The following is a 15458-nucleotide window of genomic DNA, read 5'->3' as shown; positions in this document are numbered from 1 at the left end:
TTTCTTGAATTATTTCCTCATATATTTTCCTGGTTGTTTCCTTTTTCTTATTCTCTCTTAGGAATGTCAGTAATTCTTTGTTTTGGTCATTTTATATAATTCTGTATTTCTCAAAGACTGTTCATTTTTTATAATTCTTTTTCCTTTATTTTTGTCTGCCTGGACTAGTTCAAAAGACCAGTCTTCAAACTCTGAAATTCTTCCGTCTGCTTGGTCAGTCTATTTCTTTTTTTTTTTTTTTTTGAGATGGATTCTTGCTCTGTCATCCAGGCTGGAGTGCAGTGGCACAATCTTGGCTCACTGCAAGCTCCGCCTCCTGGGCTCACGCCATTCTCCTGCCTCAGCCTCCTGAGTAGCTGGGACTACAGGTGCCCACCACCACGCCCGGCTATTTTTTTGCATTTTTAGTGAAAGAAGTGATTTTTAAAATGTGTCTGCACACAGGCGTGTCATGTGGCTTTACAGGGCAGACAGGAACAACGGGGGAAAGTCAGAGAAGTCAGTTGATAAGAGGTGGGTAGTGGAGGGTTTTATAAGCCATATGGGGACAGCTGCTCTTTCTTTTTTTTTTTTTTTTTTTTTTTTTTGAGATGGAGTCTCGCTCTGTCACCCAGGCTGGAGTGCAGTGGCGCAATCTCGGCTCACTGCAAGCTCTGCCTCCCGGGTTGGCGCAATCTCGGCTCACTGCAAGCTCCGCCTCCCGGGTTCACGCCATTCTCCCGCCTCAGCCTCCCGAGTATCTGGGACTACAGGTGCCCGCCACTGCGCCCAGCTAATTTTTTGTATTTTTAGTAGAGACGGGGTTTCACCATGGTCTCGATCTCCTGACCTCGTGATCCGCCCGCCTCGGCCTCTCAAAGTGCTGGGATTACAGGCGTGAGCCACCGCGCCCGGCTATTTCTCTAGGGGCTCTGATAGCTAATAATAACAGTTAACAACTACCTGTCATTTATTAAGCAACTGGTATGTGCTAGAGATTCTAAACTACCATTCATTTGCTCACAGCAACCCTATATGATGAGTGTCAGTAGTTATATGTGAAGAGATAAAGAAACTGCAGTTGAGTGACTGGCCCAAGATCACACAGCCAATAAGTGACAAAGTTGTACCCAAGACTCGTACATAGGTCTTGCTTCAAGAGAGTGACATACAGAGGTGGATTTACAATGAAGCTAATGAAACTTAAATTTCAGGGTTCCCCACTTGCTAGACGCCTATAAATGCTGGGAGTTGTCATGTTTGAGGTAGAGAGGGGAAGCTGAGGTATAACCAGAAAGCATTTCTATGTAAGCATTTCTGGGAACTTGCCTGATGGCATCTCAGAAGAAAAGTTCTGGCAGTTTTCTTGTGGTTTATTTTCTTCTTGTAAATACTCACTTTTGTAATTGAACATTATATGTCTGAAAGATGAGAAATTCAACCATCAGAGAAGGCCACATGAAATAAAATAGCATGCTTATAAACAACTCCATGCAGTTTCACACTGCTGAATCATGGCATGAGGAGAGAAAAGTGACAGGAGTTTAGACTGGTCAAAACCCTTTCTTGAAACATTCTAAGGAATAATGTATGTGTAATTATATAGTATTCTAAGGAATTTTGACTTTATCCTATCAGAGATTCTCAACCTCAGCTATAAGTAAGAATTGGTAGATCTGAGGAAGGAAGGGCTGAAATATCTTTATTTTTTTAAAGCTCCATAAGTGAGTCAGATGTACAGCTAGGAATGTTGCAAGCAATGAGAAGCTATAGACAGATTTGAAGTAAGGAAGTGACATAATCAGATGTGCATTTTCAAAGGGAATTCTACTTTAAATGGGTGGGAAGAGAGACTTGTAGTAGTCCAGGCAAGAGATGATGTCTTTTAATGACTGCATAATAGTTCATCAAGTTAAGTTTTTATGATTCTGTTATGCATTATTTATGTTTCTAGGGATGTATATGTATTCACTGTTACTCAAAAGAAGTACATCTTTTTGTATTCTTTTTTTTTTTTTTGGTTACTCTAATTTTTCACTAGGACAGATTCCCCGGAGTAATTCTGTTGAGTCAAAGGAAATGAGTAGTTTTGGCTCCTGCTTATAAATTATTATAGTGGTTGTAATCCATTCCTAGAGTTGACTTCCATGTGGTGGGCCAAATAGGAACTTTAGAATCATTTTGTAAAGTTCTAAAAAACTATTTGAGTTTTGATTGATTTTATTTTGAAATTAGCAGTAAATTATCAGAACAATGCTCACATTGTATTTATGATAACCACTCACTCAGTAACTAAATTTATCTTTCATAGATTGATGAACTCCCAGAGGGAGCTGTGAAGCCTCCAGCAAACAAGTATCCTATCTTCTTTTTTGGCACCCATGAAACGTAAGTTAGCAAAAATAGTTTCAACAGCTCTAACTTGAGTCTGCTATGCTACATTGTTATGGATGATCTCTGACATCTTACATCTTGTTAAAATCATTATAATCAGTTATATAAAATTGCCAAAGTTAATAATGTATTTTTGTTAATGTAAATAGTTTTCATGATAGAAGTCTTTGACTAAAAGCATATCTTCGCTTTTGAATGTCATTTGTGTTTCTGCTTAAATGTTGGTTATCACCCAGAAGTCTCCTCTAGGACAATTTTAAGTCCTAGAGTGGTTTCTATACCACTCCCAGTAATTTCTTCTATTGCTCTTATATATTTCCCTTCCAGAGAAGTTTTTTCCATTCATATTTCACAGAAAAAAGTTATGTTCTCTCTGGCTCTTTCACCTTGTTGGGCCCTCAAGGAAATATACCACCTTTTTTAGGTTTTCTAACTGTATTTGTTGGTGTACAGACTACACCGATGTAATAAAGGAACCTAAAAATACAATGTCTCAAATAGTATAGAAGTTTCTTTCTTTCTTTTGAAATAATTCAGAGGTAGGCAGGTAGATTGGGGTGGATAGACTACATTGCTCTAGGGACCCGAGCTGCTTCTGTTTTCTTGTCCTGTCATTAACTGCTAAAACAAAAAAACTGGCTCAGCAGCACATGTGCATCTTGCAGGCAGTGGGAAGGAGGAAAGAGAAGAGGTGAAGAACAAGTAGTTCCTTGTAGGGAAATGACAGGGAAGTTACATACAGTAGATCTTCACTTAACTTGATAGGTTCCTGGAAACTGCGACTTGAAACATCAGACAGCAGGCTGTCAACTAACTTCTTTTTGTTCAGTGTTGTCACAGTTTCCAAAAACCTATCGACATTAAGTGTGGACTTACTGTATATCATTTACACTTGCATTCATTCCAGTGACAAGAACTTGGTGATGTGGCCACATCTAGCTACAAGGGAAGCTGAGAAACAGTCTCTAGCTGGGCAACTCTGTATCCTGCTTTAAAAATTGGAAGGAATATCCAGTATAGGAAAAAAGAAGAGCACGAATACTGTGGAATAGTTGGCAATCTTTGACACACTGGAAACGGATATGGTTATTTACAACAAAAAACAAATGGAACAGAAATTGGAAATGTGGAGAAAAGCTAAAAACTGTCACAAAATTTTAAAGTCTTCAAATTCAGGGTCATCACTTATGTTCATTTGAATGTTAGTAGAGCCTCGCATGAACTTTCTTAGCTTGTTGTCTCTGCCACCCAACATCTTGCTCATTCTTGTCTTGAAAGAGAGTCAGGAGAAGCCTCTCAAGACAGACTTTCTTTCATGTGAAAAATAATTGTAATTTCTCTCAGGAAGTTTTACTTACTTTTGTATTATTTTTATGTAATAGACATTATGGACTATGCAACTGATTATGTTTTCCTCCTTAAGAGAGGTTGCTAGAAAGCTTAGAAATAAGTTTTACCTATAATAAATGCATAGGGCTTTATGATGCATATTTTTGCATTTTCCTTATTCCTGCCCCCATTTTGTTTTTGTACCATTGGTTTGATTTTTTTAGAACCCATCTCCAAGTGATCTGGTTGTACAGTAGTCTATGTGTGATTTTTTGCTGGTTTCATCATCCAGAAGCAGATTTAAAAATACCTGGGGGAGAATTAACTTCAAAAAACCTGTCATAACATTGATTCTACTGAACTTTTACTAAGTATTGGGTGTCCCTGAACCTGAGATTATACTTGTCCTGGCAAGTATGAATGTTCACCCTCTCTGAAGGCAGAAATTATGTCAGTGTTTCTTACTCTGCTTACACAGTGCTTAACACAGTGCCTGGCCCCTGGTAGGTGTTTAAAAAATAGCTATCAATTAAATTAAAATTAGTTAAATGATGCAGGGTAGGTATGTGAAAAGTGAGGTGAGCTTAACAAGAAGGCTACGTTTGGTTCAGCTAAAGGAGTACCCTAGGCAGGACCAGAATTTTCCTCAGAACATGACTTTGAATCTGTTGTAATTCTGAGGTAGGTGACTGGAGCCTCAAGTTCTTCTGCTTCTAACATAAACCCAGTAGTTTTAGTCTAGACAATTTTCAAGGAACCCTTAACATGGAAAAATACATCATCATCAGTGCATTCAGCTTTGAAAAAATGTATTTTCTTTTCTACGCTTAAAAAATTGTAAAACATACAGCAATTAACCAATTGAGAGGGGATTTGATTTATCCAATTATCTATAATCCAGAAAAAAACAGGGTTGTTTATCAAAAAATTACAACTTGTTTTAGAATAGTTCATTCAGGCTCCCTCTTGCCGGCAGTAGCTAACATGGCCAGTTGTCAGTTACAGTCATTCCTGCGGAATGCTAGTAAAAATGTATCATTTATTCATAAAAGAATGCTTCCTGTTAGCAGGAAGACGTCCATCTCATACATCCAAAAGTGGGACAAGATAAAAATAAAGAAGGCAAAAATTGTTAACTCTTTCATCAAAAAATAATGACCATTAGCCCTGACTCTTGTGGCATTATTACAGTATAGGCAGCTGAGTGCAGTGGTTCATGCCTGTAATACCAGCACTTTGGGAGGCCAAGGCTGGAGGATCACTTTAGCTCAGGAGTTCGAGACTAGCCTGGGCAATATAGTGAGATCCTGTCTCTACAAAAAATAACATTAGCCAGGCATGGTGGCTGTAGTCCTAGCTACTCAGGAGCCTGAGTTGGGAGGATCACTTGAGCCTGGAAGCCAAAGCTACAGTGAGAGACCCTTTCTCCCCTGCCCAAAAAAATAAGTATAGGCAAGCTCTGATTAGCATCAAGTAGCTGATATGAATACCAGGCAGCTTAGCCCACAGTTATTTCTTAAGCATAGAGTCAAAGACTGGGGAAGGTCAAAAGCTAGAGTCTAATAATTCACGACAAATTCCTCTAAAAGTGAAGTTGCCATACACAAAGTCCATTTATTGTGTTCAGTTTATCAAGCAAGACTTTGACTTGTTTTATTAAGATGTCCAGTAATGTAATAAATTATTTCTGGGTTCAATGAGGTGGAATCATGCTGACTGAGCAATTAAAGGTGAACAGTGAGGAAAAGTTTGGTGCTTCTTAAACTGCTCTGGATTCAGAAAGCTTACCCAGGAGTTTTAATTAACTTGAAGTTTTTGATCAGCTGGACAATTCAAGGGATCAACACTGAGACCCAGGCAGAAAATGGAATTTACAGAGATTAATAGTAAACTGTTAACCTCTCATCTGAAAGCTTTCAGTATCTTCTCTTTACTGATAATTTCCAAATTTACATCTCTAGCTTACACCTTTCCCCTCTACTCCAGAGTCCTCTCTCCAGCTGCCTTACATCTCCACTTGGATGTCTAAACTGAATTTTAAATGTAGCATTCAAAACTGAGTTTTTTGCCCCCAAATATTGTTCCCCCAAAAAATATTTCAATTTCGGTAAATACCAACTCCTTATTTCTCAGTCTAAAACCTTGGAGATGGCCAGGTGCGGTGGCTCATGGCTGTAATCCCAGCATTTTGGGAGGCTGAGGTGGGCGGATCACAAGGTCAGGAGATCAAAACCATCCTGGCCAACATGGTGAAACCCCGTCTCTACTAAAAATACAAAAATTAACTGGGTGTGGTGGCGCATGCCTGTAATCCCAGGTCCTCGGGAGACTGAAGCAGAAGAATCGCTTGAACTAGGGAGTCAGAAGTTGCAGTGAGCCGAGATCGTGCCACTGCACTCCAGCCTGGCGACAAAGTGAGACTCCGTCTCAAAAAAAAAAAAAAAAAAAAAAAAATCCTTAGAGGTATCCTCAACTCTTCCACCCTTTCTCACATATGCCATATCCAGCCCATCAACAAATCTTGATGCTCTTTCTTGAGAATGAATTCAGGATCTGACCACTTCTTACCAACAGTACTGCTTACACCCTGGTTCAAGTCAGCATCATTACTTCAGAAGCCTTCTAATTAGTCTCCCTGCTTCTACTGTAGCAACTAAGTCTTCAGTTTGTTTTCAGTACAGCAGCCAAAGTTATCCTATTAAAACATCAATTGCCACTTCTCAGAACCTTTAATGGCTTCCCATCTCACTCAAAGCCTTTATAGTAGCCTTCAAGGCCCTAAATAATCTGTGCCCCCACTCTGTTAACCTGTCTCACACCGGTCGTCCTTCACTCATTTCACTCTAGCCACACTGACCTCTTCTGTTTCTCAAACTTAGGAGGCACTCTTCCTCTCCCACCTGAGGGACCTTGTACTTGCTCTTTCTTCAACTTGTTCTTTTCTTTTCCAGGTAACTGCATGAGTTGTTCCTTCGCTTTCTTTGTTCTTTACTTAGCCATTCCCTTTGCCTTCCTTGATCTGTATGTCTATAATTATAAAATCCGTCTCCTATTCTTCCCATCCTTCTCTGCTTTATTTTTTTTAGCACACATACTGTATATTTTGTTTATCTTTTTATTGTCCAAACTCCCACCCCTGCCACTAGAACTTGTGCTCCAAGAAAACAGAGATGTTTGTCTCTTTGTTCCCTGTAGCTCCTCTGGAATAGTGCCTGGCACATTGTATTAACAAATGTTCAATCAATGTTTGTTGAATGAAGGAATATGTGAATCTCAGTTTGAAAAGTAAGCTCTAGGGGTGTCAGCCAGAACTGTGGCCTAATGCTAAAGACTCTGATTTGAATGCTCAGATCTATTAGCCAGGCTTAGAATTTGTTCTAACTTCTTTTTTTTTCTTGGTTATGATTAATTTAGGATGTGGTTTAAATTGGATAAGAGTCTATCTGTTTTGTCACTTCTAATTTTTTTCTTACTTAGTGCCTCATTAAACACTAAAATGATTTTTTAATTTGTAGAAATAATAGGCCGGGCACGGTGGCTCATGTCTGTAATCCCAACACTTTGGGAGGCCGAGGCGGGCGGATCACCTGAAGTCAGGAGTTCGAGACCAGCCTGACCAATGTGGTGAAACCCCGCCTCTACTAAAAATACAAAATTAGTCAGGTGTGGTGGAGCATGCCTGTAATCCCATACTTGGAAGGCTGAGGCAGGAAAATCCCTTGAACCTGGGAGATGGAGGTTGCAGTGAGCCGAGATCATACCATTGCACTCCAGCCTGGGTAACAAGAGCAAAACTCCATCTCAAAAAAAAAAAGAAAAGAAATAATAGTGAATAAATATACTAACGCGGTACAGTGGTGCCCCCTTTATCTGTAAGGGATACATTCCAAGACCTCCAGTGGATGTCTAAAACCGTGGATAGTATGAAGCCTATATATACTATGATTTTTCCATCTGATAACAGAGACAGCTACTAAGTAACTAGTGGGCAGGTAGTGCAAATATGATGGATATGCTGGACAAAGGGATGATTCATGTCCCAGGCAGGATGGAGTGGGCGTGAGATTTTATCACCTACTCAGAGGGGTGTAATATTTAAAACTTACGAAATGTTCATTTTCCATTGAATATATTTGGACCACAGTTGACTATGGGTAACTAAAACCACAGAAGGCAAAACCACAGTTAAGTGGGGAAGTACTATATAGAGAGTTAAAATCTTTTTTTATTCTAGTATTTATATTTTTACTGTGAATTTCACAAAACCCTTACTTATGGTAAGATTAATATAGATAAATCTTAGTTTAAGATGATGATTTAGGTGGCCAAAGTAGACATATTTAATTCTACTTATGTAACTAAAAATCGGTTTTTAAATGAAGATATTGATAATTTAAAAGTAAAATCAAAGTAGCGCAATCCAGGTGGCTGGCTTGTGTGCTCAGCTATCCATTTTTTCTGCCTTGATGTGTCTAAAACACCTCATAATATGTGCCTAACTTGAAGGGTTTATATGTACTTTAGATTTGTTTGCTATAGTATGCTCTGACGTCTTCACTGATATTGATGTTTAAAATATCTTACCTTTGAAGGTCAGTGTGTCAATTCTATTTCTAATATGTCTCTGCAGTGCATTTCTAGGTCCCAAAGACCTTTTTCCATATAAGGAGTACAAAGACAAGTTTGGAAAGTCAAACAAACGGAAAGGATTTAACGAAGGATTGTGGGAAATAGAAAATAACCCAGGAGTAAAGTTTACTGGATACCAGGTAATGGCTTACTTCCTTGTCACTTGCTGTATCTCACTTCTTTGGTTTTAACGCTTTTTCAAATCTTATACGTCCTTTCTACTAATAGTTACCTTGAAGTCAGAATTCTTTTTGACTCCAGTAGCATTTTGGATTAAATGTAATTCTTAATCAGAAGAGTTCAAATCAAGTGTCCATTGGAAAATTCAGTTTGCAGCGCTTTGTTTTTGAAAATCTTCTGAGTAAGCGGAACCCTTTCAAATTAAAACAGAGTAGTTCTTTTCAGGGTTTGTTCTTTGCTATTTTTTCAAAAATGTAATCAGCTAATATTTTATTATTTCTTAGGCAATTCAGCAACAGAGCTCTTCAGAAACTGAGGGAGAAGGTGGAAATACTGCAGATGCAAGCAGTGAGGAAGAAGGTGATAGAGTAGAAGAAGATGGAAAAGGCAAAAGAAAGAATGAAAAAGCAGGCTCAAAACGGAAAAAGTCATATACTTCAAAGGTTACTAAGAAACTTCTCATTGTTATTAATGTTATAAGCATATCCATTAAACATTTTTAGATTATTTTCCATGTGTTTATTGGGTACATAGAAATATACTAAATTCTATGGAGCCTCTGCCTTTAGGGACAAAATACAGCAGAGGGAAGTCAGGTAACCTTAGATATTAGAGCAATCTGACTATTGACTCTTCAGGGCTGATTTGGCCTGAAAATACCACCTTTTTAGTTGGAGGAGAACTGTTCTTTAGTTAAGGATATATGAGTAGCTTTGCTTCGTACAACAACCTCCAGACGAGCTCTAAAGAATTGAGAAATGTAGGAGACACCCTATAATTCAAGACTATGTCTATGTACTATATGTGTAAATGCATCACATGTAACTTAACTATGGGGTTCTAAGAAATGCATCATGGCTGGGCGCGGTGGCTCACACCTGTAATCTCAGCAGTTTGGGAGGCCGAGGCAGGCAGATCACAAGGTCAGGAGATCGAGACTATCATGACTAACACGGTGAAACCCCGTCTCTACTAAAAATATAAAAGCAAAATTAGCTGGGCGTGGTGGCGGGCGCCTATAGTCCCAGCTACTCAGGAGGCTGAGGTGGGAGAATGGCATGAACCCAGGAAGCGGAGCTTGCAGTGAGCCAAGATTGTGCCACTGCACTCCAGCCTGGGTGACAGAGCGAGACTCCGTCTCAAAAAAAAAAAAAAAAGAAATGCATCATTAGGCAATTTTGTCAATGTGCAAACAACATAGAGACATAGAGTATACTTACTCAAACGTAGGTGGTACAGCCTACCGCATGTCCAGGCTTCGTATATGTGGTCTGTCAGTGACCAAAACATTACTATGTGACATGACTGTAAAAAGATATATTTTTACTTGTCATTCTGCTTCAAAGAATATGCTTTGGCTGTTTATTTATTCAGTTCTTTTATTTCCTGATCACCTAGTCTATTCCAGACACCAGACTAGGTATACAGTGGTCAGCAACTCCATTCCTGCCTTCACATAAATTATAGTACAACAGAGAGTGGGGGTAGCACACAGTAATCACGTAAATAATAAGTTGTGAAAGGATGTGAAGGAATTGAATGGGAGCAGGGGGACCTAAAATAGGTCCCCTATTTTAGATAGGGTGGCCAGGGCTTTCTGAAAATGTGTGGTTTATGCTGAGACCTCAAAGAAGAGAGTGGGAGGAGAAGCCATATATGGCAGAGGGAAAGGAATGTAGCAGCAAAGCTCTGAGGCAGGGAAGAGTTTAGCATGTTTTTCCTGTATTGAAAGAAGGTGTGGCTGGAGAATCATGACCAAGGGGGAAAGGCTGGCAAAGGCCTAATAATGCAGACTTGTAGGCCATAATGAGAAATTTGGATTTTATTCCAAATCTAACAATACTTGAAGATTTTAAACAGAGGAATGACATGATCCTAGATTTACAAATTGAAAATCTAGGTTTTTTCATATGGTAATTCAGAAATACAATTGAAAGAACTCTGAGATTGTGAAAATTATTCACCTTTTAGAAACTGAAAGCAAGATAAATGGATCCTTGAAGACCAAAGATTGGTACAGGTTTCACTATAATTGGTCTGTCACATGATTGAATACCTGGATAAGTTACTTCTATTTAAATTCTGGTATTTAGTGGCTGAATATACTTAGGAAACTCTAAAAACAAGTACCTAGAGTTTATTAGACTATCAGTATTTATTTTGGCAGTATATAAAATCTTACTCAACTGGCATACAGGCAGAATTGTGTGAATGCAGTATTATTTCCTGTGTACCTAATGAAAAACATGTGATTGCCTTGGATGGGGATAAAGTTTGCAAATGACGACAAAGTAATTAGAATTTTTCTTGTCAGACTTTATCTTCCATTGCAATTATTTTTTTAAGCTGAATTTCTGTTAGCATTTTGGACTCCATTTAAACACCTACTTGAATTGATTTTACTTAATTTATGATTGCCTGCTGAGCTTCCACCTAATGTGTTGTGCAACCCTAAATTATCTAAGCTACCTAATGTTGCCTAGGCATTTAATAGTGTGGATATGTGGCTTTTAAATGCCTAAATGCCATTATTTTATTGCTTGTTACAAAGACCAAAAGTAATGGGGCTCCACCTGGGTGGACTTAAAATTTAAAGCAGAGAAAGGGTAAAGACACACTTAGCTTACTAATGTTTATCTATTTTAAATTAAGGGATCATTTCCTTTGCTTTCCTTGAAGATTACAACTTCATGATCATTTAATAGCCTTTTGGCTGGGCACAATGGCTCATACCTGTAATCCCAACACTTTGAGTGGCTGAGACAAGTGGATCTCTTGAGCCCAGGAGTTTGAGACCAGCCTGGTCAACATAGTGAGACCTCATCTCCACAAATAATAAAATTAGCCGGGAGTGATTGCTCACACCTATAGTCCAGCTCCTTGGGAGGCTGAGGTGGAAGGATTGCATGAGCCCAGGAGGTCCAGGCGAGTACTGAGCCATGATCATGCCACGGCCCTCCAGCCTGGGAAACAGAGTGAGACCCTGTCTCAAAAGGGAAAAAAAAAAAAATAGCTTTTTATTTTTAATATCAATGAAATAACCTAGCATAATGATTCTCAAACTGTTACATGTTTTAAAATTACATGGAAGATTTATAAAGACAAGCTTACATTGTTTGACAAGCTTGCCACATTCAATAGTTATACTATGTTTACTAGGAGAACAAAAAGTTTTTCACTTTTACTATCATTCTTGATCTTAACTGGAAACACTCCACATTTGTATCATTAAATCCCTGTTTTCCCTTCTTGTAAAAAGTAAAAATCACCACATTTTAACATGACATTTTAGGCTTGGTTGGTAGTTTCAGTTAAGTAAAATAGAAACATTGTTGAACCCCATCCCCAGAATTTCTATTTCAGAAGGTCTAGGGTGGAGTCTAGGAATCAAATTTCCAGGTGAGGCTTATCCTGCTGATCTGGGAACCACATTTAGAGAACCACTCGCCTAGCATAACTTCATTGTCCTCTTTTGCTTCTCAAATGCTTTTTAAAAAACAAATATGGTGATTTTTCCTTTTTTTTTTTTTTTTTCCTTTGTCTTGAGACAGGGTCTTGCTCTGTCACCCAGGCTGGTGTGCAGTGGTGCAATCTCGGCTCACTGCAACCTCTGCCCCCTGGGCTCAAGCTACCCTCCCACCTCAGCCTCCCCAGTAGCTGGGACCACGGACGTGCATCACCACACGCTGCTTTTTTTTTTTTTTTTTTAGTAGAGACCGGATTTTATCATGTTGCCCAGGCTGATCTCAAACTCCTGAGCTCAAACAGTCTGCCCGCCTCAACCTCCCAGAGTGCTGGGATTACAAGTGTGAGCCACTGCGCCCAGCCAGGTTTTATGTCTATTTCTTAAGAGTTGAATAGTCTTCCTTTGCATGGAAAATTAGTGGCTCACAAACTTTTTTTTTACTACATTCCAGTTGGGTAGAGGAAAAGGCCCCACACCTGTCTCCTCTACCTCACCTGATTTCAGTTTTCTAAAGAAAACGCTCAGTAATCATAATGAAAAGTCATGCTATAATAGATTTGAGGGAGATTATATGTCTTCTCTCTTCAGCAGTAAGGCTATGGATTATTCATATTTGAGTCATAACAGATACTGGAAAATCATAGGTCAAAAATATTTTGCATACAAATTATTTCCTATGTACAATAGGACTAATGAGAGCCGCACAACAAACTAAAATGATGTTGATAGACCACCAGTAATTTTAGTTTAAAAAAACAAAGATAGCAAAAATCAAACACACAACCAATTTAAGACCACACTGATAAAACCGAGTCCTTCTCCAAAATTACAGGAGTTTCAGTAATCTGAAAAACTTTTCAAGGTTACCAAACAGAGCTTGGCAGCCAGATTTCTTCATAGAATACTAAATGCTGTGACTCATTAATAAAACTCTAGTAATGCCCTAATTCTATTCTGTATATCCCAAATACATGCCAAATTGTAATACTTATAAACTAATTTATAAGGTTACTCATAAAGATCCTCTGTGAGCATTAGAAATTTTAGGGAGTTGTTCATTATTATAAGAACTGCCAGGGGCCGGGCATGGTGGCTCACGCCTGTAATCCCAGCACTTTGGGAGGCTGAGGTGGGCAGATCATGAGGTCAGGAGATCGAGACCATCCTGGCTAACACAGTGAAACCCCTTCTCTACTAAAAATACAAAAAAATTAGCCGGGTGTGGTGGCGGGTGCCTGTAGTCCCAGCTACTCAGGAGGCTGAGGCAGGAGAAGGGCGTGGTGTGAACCCAGGAGGCAGAGCTTGCAGTGAACTGAGATAGCCCCACTGCCCTCCAGCCCGGGCAACAGAGCGAGTCTCCGTCTCAAAAAAAAAAAAAAAAAAAAAGAACTGCCTATTGAGGACTGTTATTTGAAAAATTACTATATAAAGCTGTTGCTACATTTTAATAATTATAAGGAGAAAGTGTTTCACTTTTACTATTGTCATTCTTGATCATCACTTGAAATACTCCACATTTGTATTATTAAATCCCTGTTTCCCTTCATGTAAAAAGTAAAAAATCACATTTTAGACTGACATTTTGAGCTTGGCTGGTAGTTTCAGTTAAGTAAAATAGAAACAGTTTAATTATATATTCTGACACACAGCTAGAGGATGTTTTCTCTTTGTTTGTGTTTTGTTTTTTTGAGACAGAGTCTCACTCTGTCACCCAGGCTTGAATGTCACTGCAACCTCCACCTCCCAGGTTCAAGTGATTCTCCTACCTCAGCCTCCCAAGTAGCTGGGATTACAGGCCTCCCGCCACCACACCCAGCTAATTTCGTATTTTTGGTAGAGACGGGGTTTCACCATGTTGGCCAGGATGGTCTCAAACCCCTGAGCTCAGATGATCTGCCCGCCTCAGCCTCCCAAAGTGCTGAGATTAAAGGCGTGAGCCATTGCGCCCGGCCCCAGGTAATTTTCGTAGTTTTAGTAGAGACGGGGTTTTGCCATGTTGGCCAGGCTGATCTCAAACTCCTGACCTTACTTAGGTGATCCACCCGCCTCGGCCTCCCAAAGTGTTGGGATTACAGGCGTGAGCCACCATGCCCGGCCTATGTTTTCTCTTTGAAAGTTGCATTTTAAAAAACTGATTATCTGAAGAAGCTTCAGTTTGCTCATTCGTTTCTGGAAGACCAGAAGTAACTTGGCAAAATCAGTTTTGCCTTACCTCTTATTTGCAATGTGCTTGAAGAGTCTTAAAATGTCTCAAAGAGGAAGTGTAGAAAAACACTATATTTTACTTTCTTAAGGCGCACAATTGGGGCCAGCTTTCTATAATTTTAATGCAATGCTGCCAAGCAACTCTTGAGGCAAACTAATTGTATTTTCATCTTCCTCTAGAGTTCATCTTGTTTTCAAATGCAAGATGACAAGGAAAAGGGACTGGTTCACCAGTATGGCCTTGAGTTCTTAAATAACGCTCCATAATTGAAAAGATTAGTTTATATCAAACAGTTTTGTCAAGATGATTCTGGGTATCCCATTAGCCAAACAGCTTCAAGTGGTGTTCCAGCAGGAATATCTATATATTCTCTTAGACAGTTCACCTCACTTCTTTCAATTTCCACTACTATAAAATGATGGGGAGGACAAGATGACCTTTAGGGTACCTTCCAGTTCTGTAGCCTTCTTAAGGTGGTGTCCATCCAGCTGTATTTATTCATTGACAGTGTTCTAGGTACATTAATCTTCATTTTCTGCTTTTAATATCACATTGTTGGAAATAACTAAGAGGTCACCTAGCCCACTTCTGCTTCCTCTCCAGCTAGTTAAATCAAGGCCCAATGAGGTGAAATGATTTGTCCAGTGTCACCTAGCTCAGCCTTGGCATACTGCATGTTGCATCAGTATATCCTCTATCAACCACTAAGACTAGATAGATGCAAGTCAGCTATTTCTGCATCTCTTACTTGTACATTTGGATTTCTGCTTTTGACTGTAATATTTAACTTGTCTAAACATTTAGAAATCCTCTAAACAGTCCCGGAAATCTCCAGGAGATGAAGATGACAAAGACTGCAAAGAAGAGGAAAACAAAAGCAGCTCTGAGGGTGGAGATGCAGGCAACGACACAAGAAACACAACTTCAGACTTGCAGAAAACCAGTGAAGGGGTAAGGATGTGCTTATAATTTCTCTTACCTTCTGTTAGAAGACATTTTGCTTCAGATTCAGCATCCATATGTCAGCATTAGTAAACATTGTGTTGATAAATGGAGAAGTATTCTCAGCCTATTATATGCATCCACTCAGCTCTTTAATATAATCAATTTAATTCTTAGAGTCTGAACAAAAGAGCCAGGTGAGAATTATACCTGCCTGTCAATTTGGATCTCTATGAACAGGTTTATTTTTCTTTATACTAACTTTAGCAACTTTAGAGTCTTTTTAAAGTACAGTGTGAAATACTGAAATTATGAAATGCCACCTCAAAATTC

General features: G+C 39.1%; 1 protein-coding gene across 3 annotated transcripts in view; it reads left to right on the top strand.

The window, feature by feature from the left end:
• HDGFL3 (HDGF like 3) overlaps window positions 1-15458 on the top strand; it is a 95995-nt gene that overhangs the window by 41571 nt on the left and 38966 nt on the right. For all 3 annotated transcript variants that reach the window (XM_055277428.2, XM_063638618.1, XM_055277429.2), the window contains exons 2-5: window positions 2291-2367; window positions 8333-8471; window positions 8796-8954; window positions 14988-15134. In XM_055277428.2, coding sequence (XP_055133403.1) covers window positions 2291-2367; window positions 8333-8471; window positions 8796-8954; window positions 14988-15134 — 522 coding nt within the window. The remainder of the gene's footprint in view (window positions 1-2290; window positions 2368-8332; window positions 8472-8795; window positions 8955-14987; window positions 15135-15458) is intronic.

The sequence above is a fragment of the Symphalangus syndactylus genome, chromosome 5, assembly GCF_028878055.3.
Source record: "Symphalangus syndactylus isolate Jambi chromosome 5, NHGRI_mSymSyn1-v2.1_pri, whole genome shotgun sequence".
NCBI lineage: Eukaryota > Metazoa > Chordata > Mammalia > Primates > Hylobatidae > Symphalangus > Symphalangus syndactylus.
This window is presented reverse-complemented; position numbering and strand designations above follow the sequence as displayed.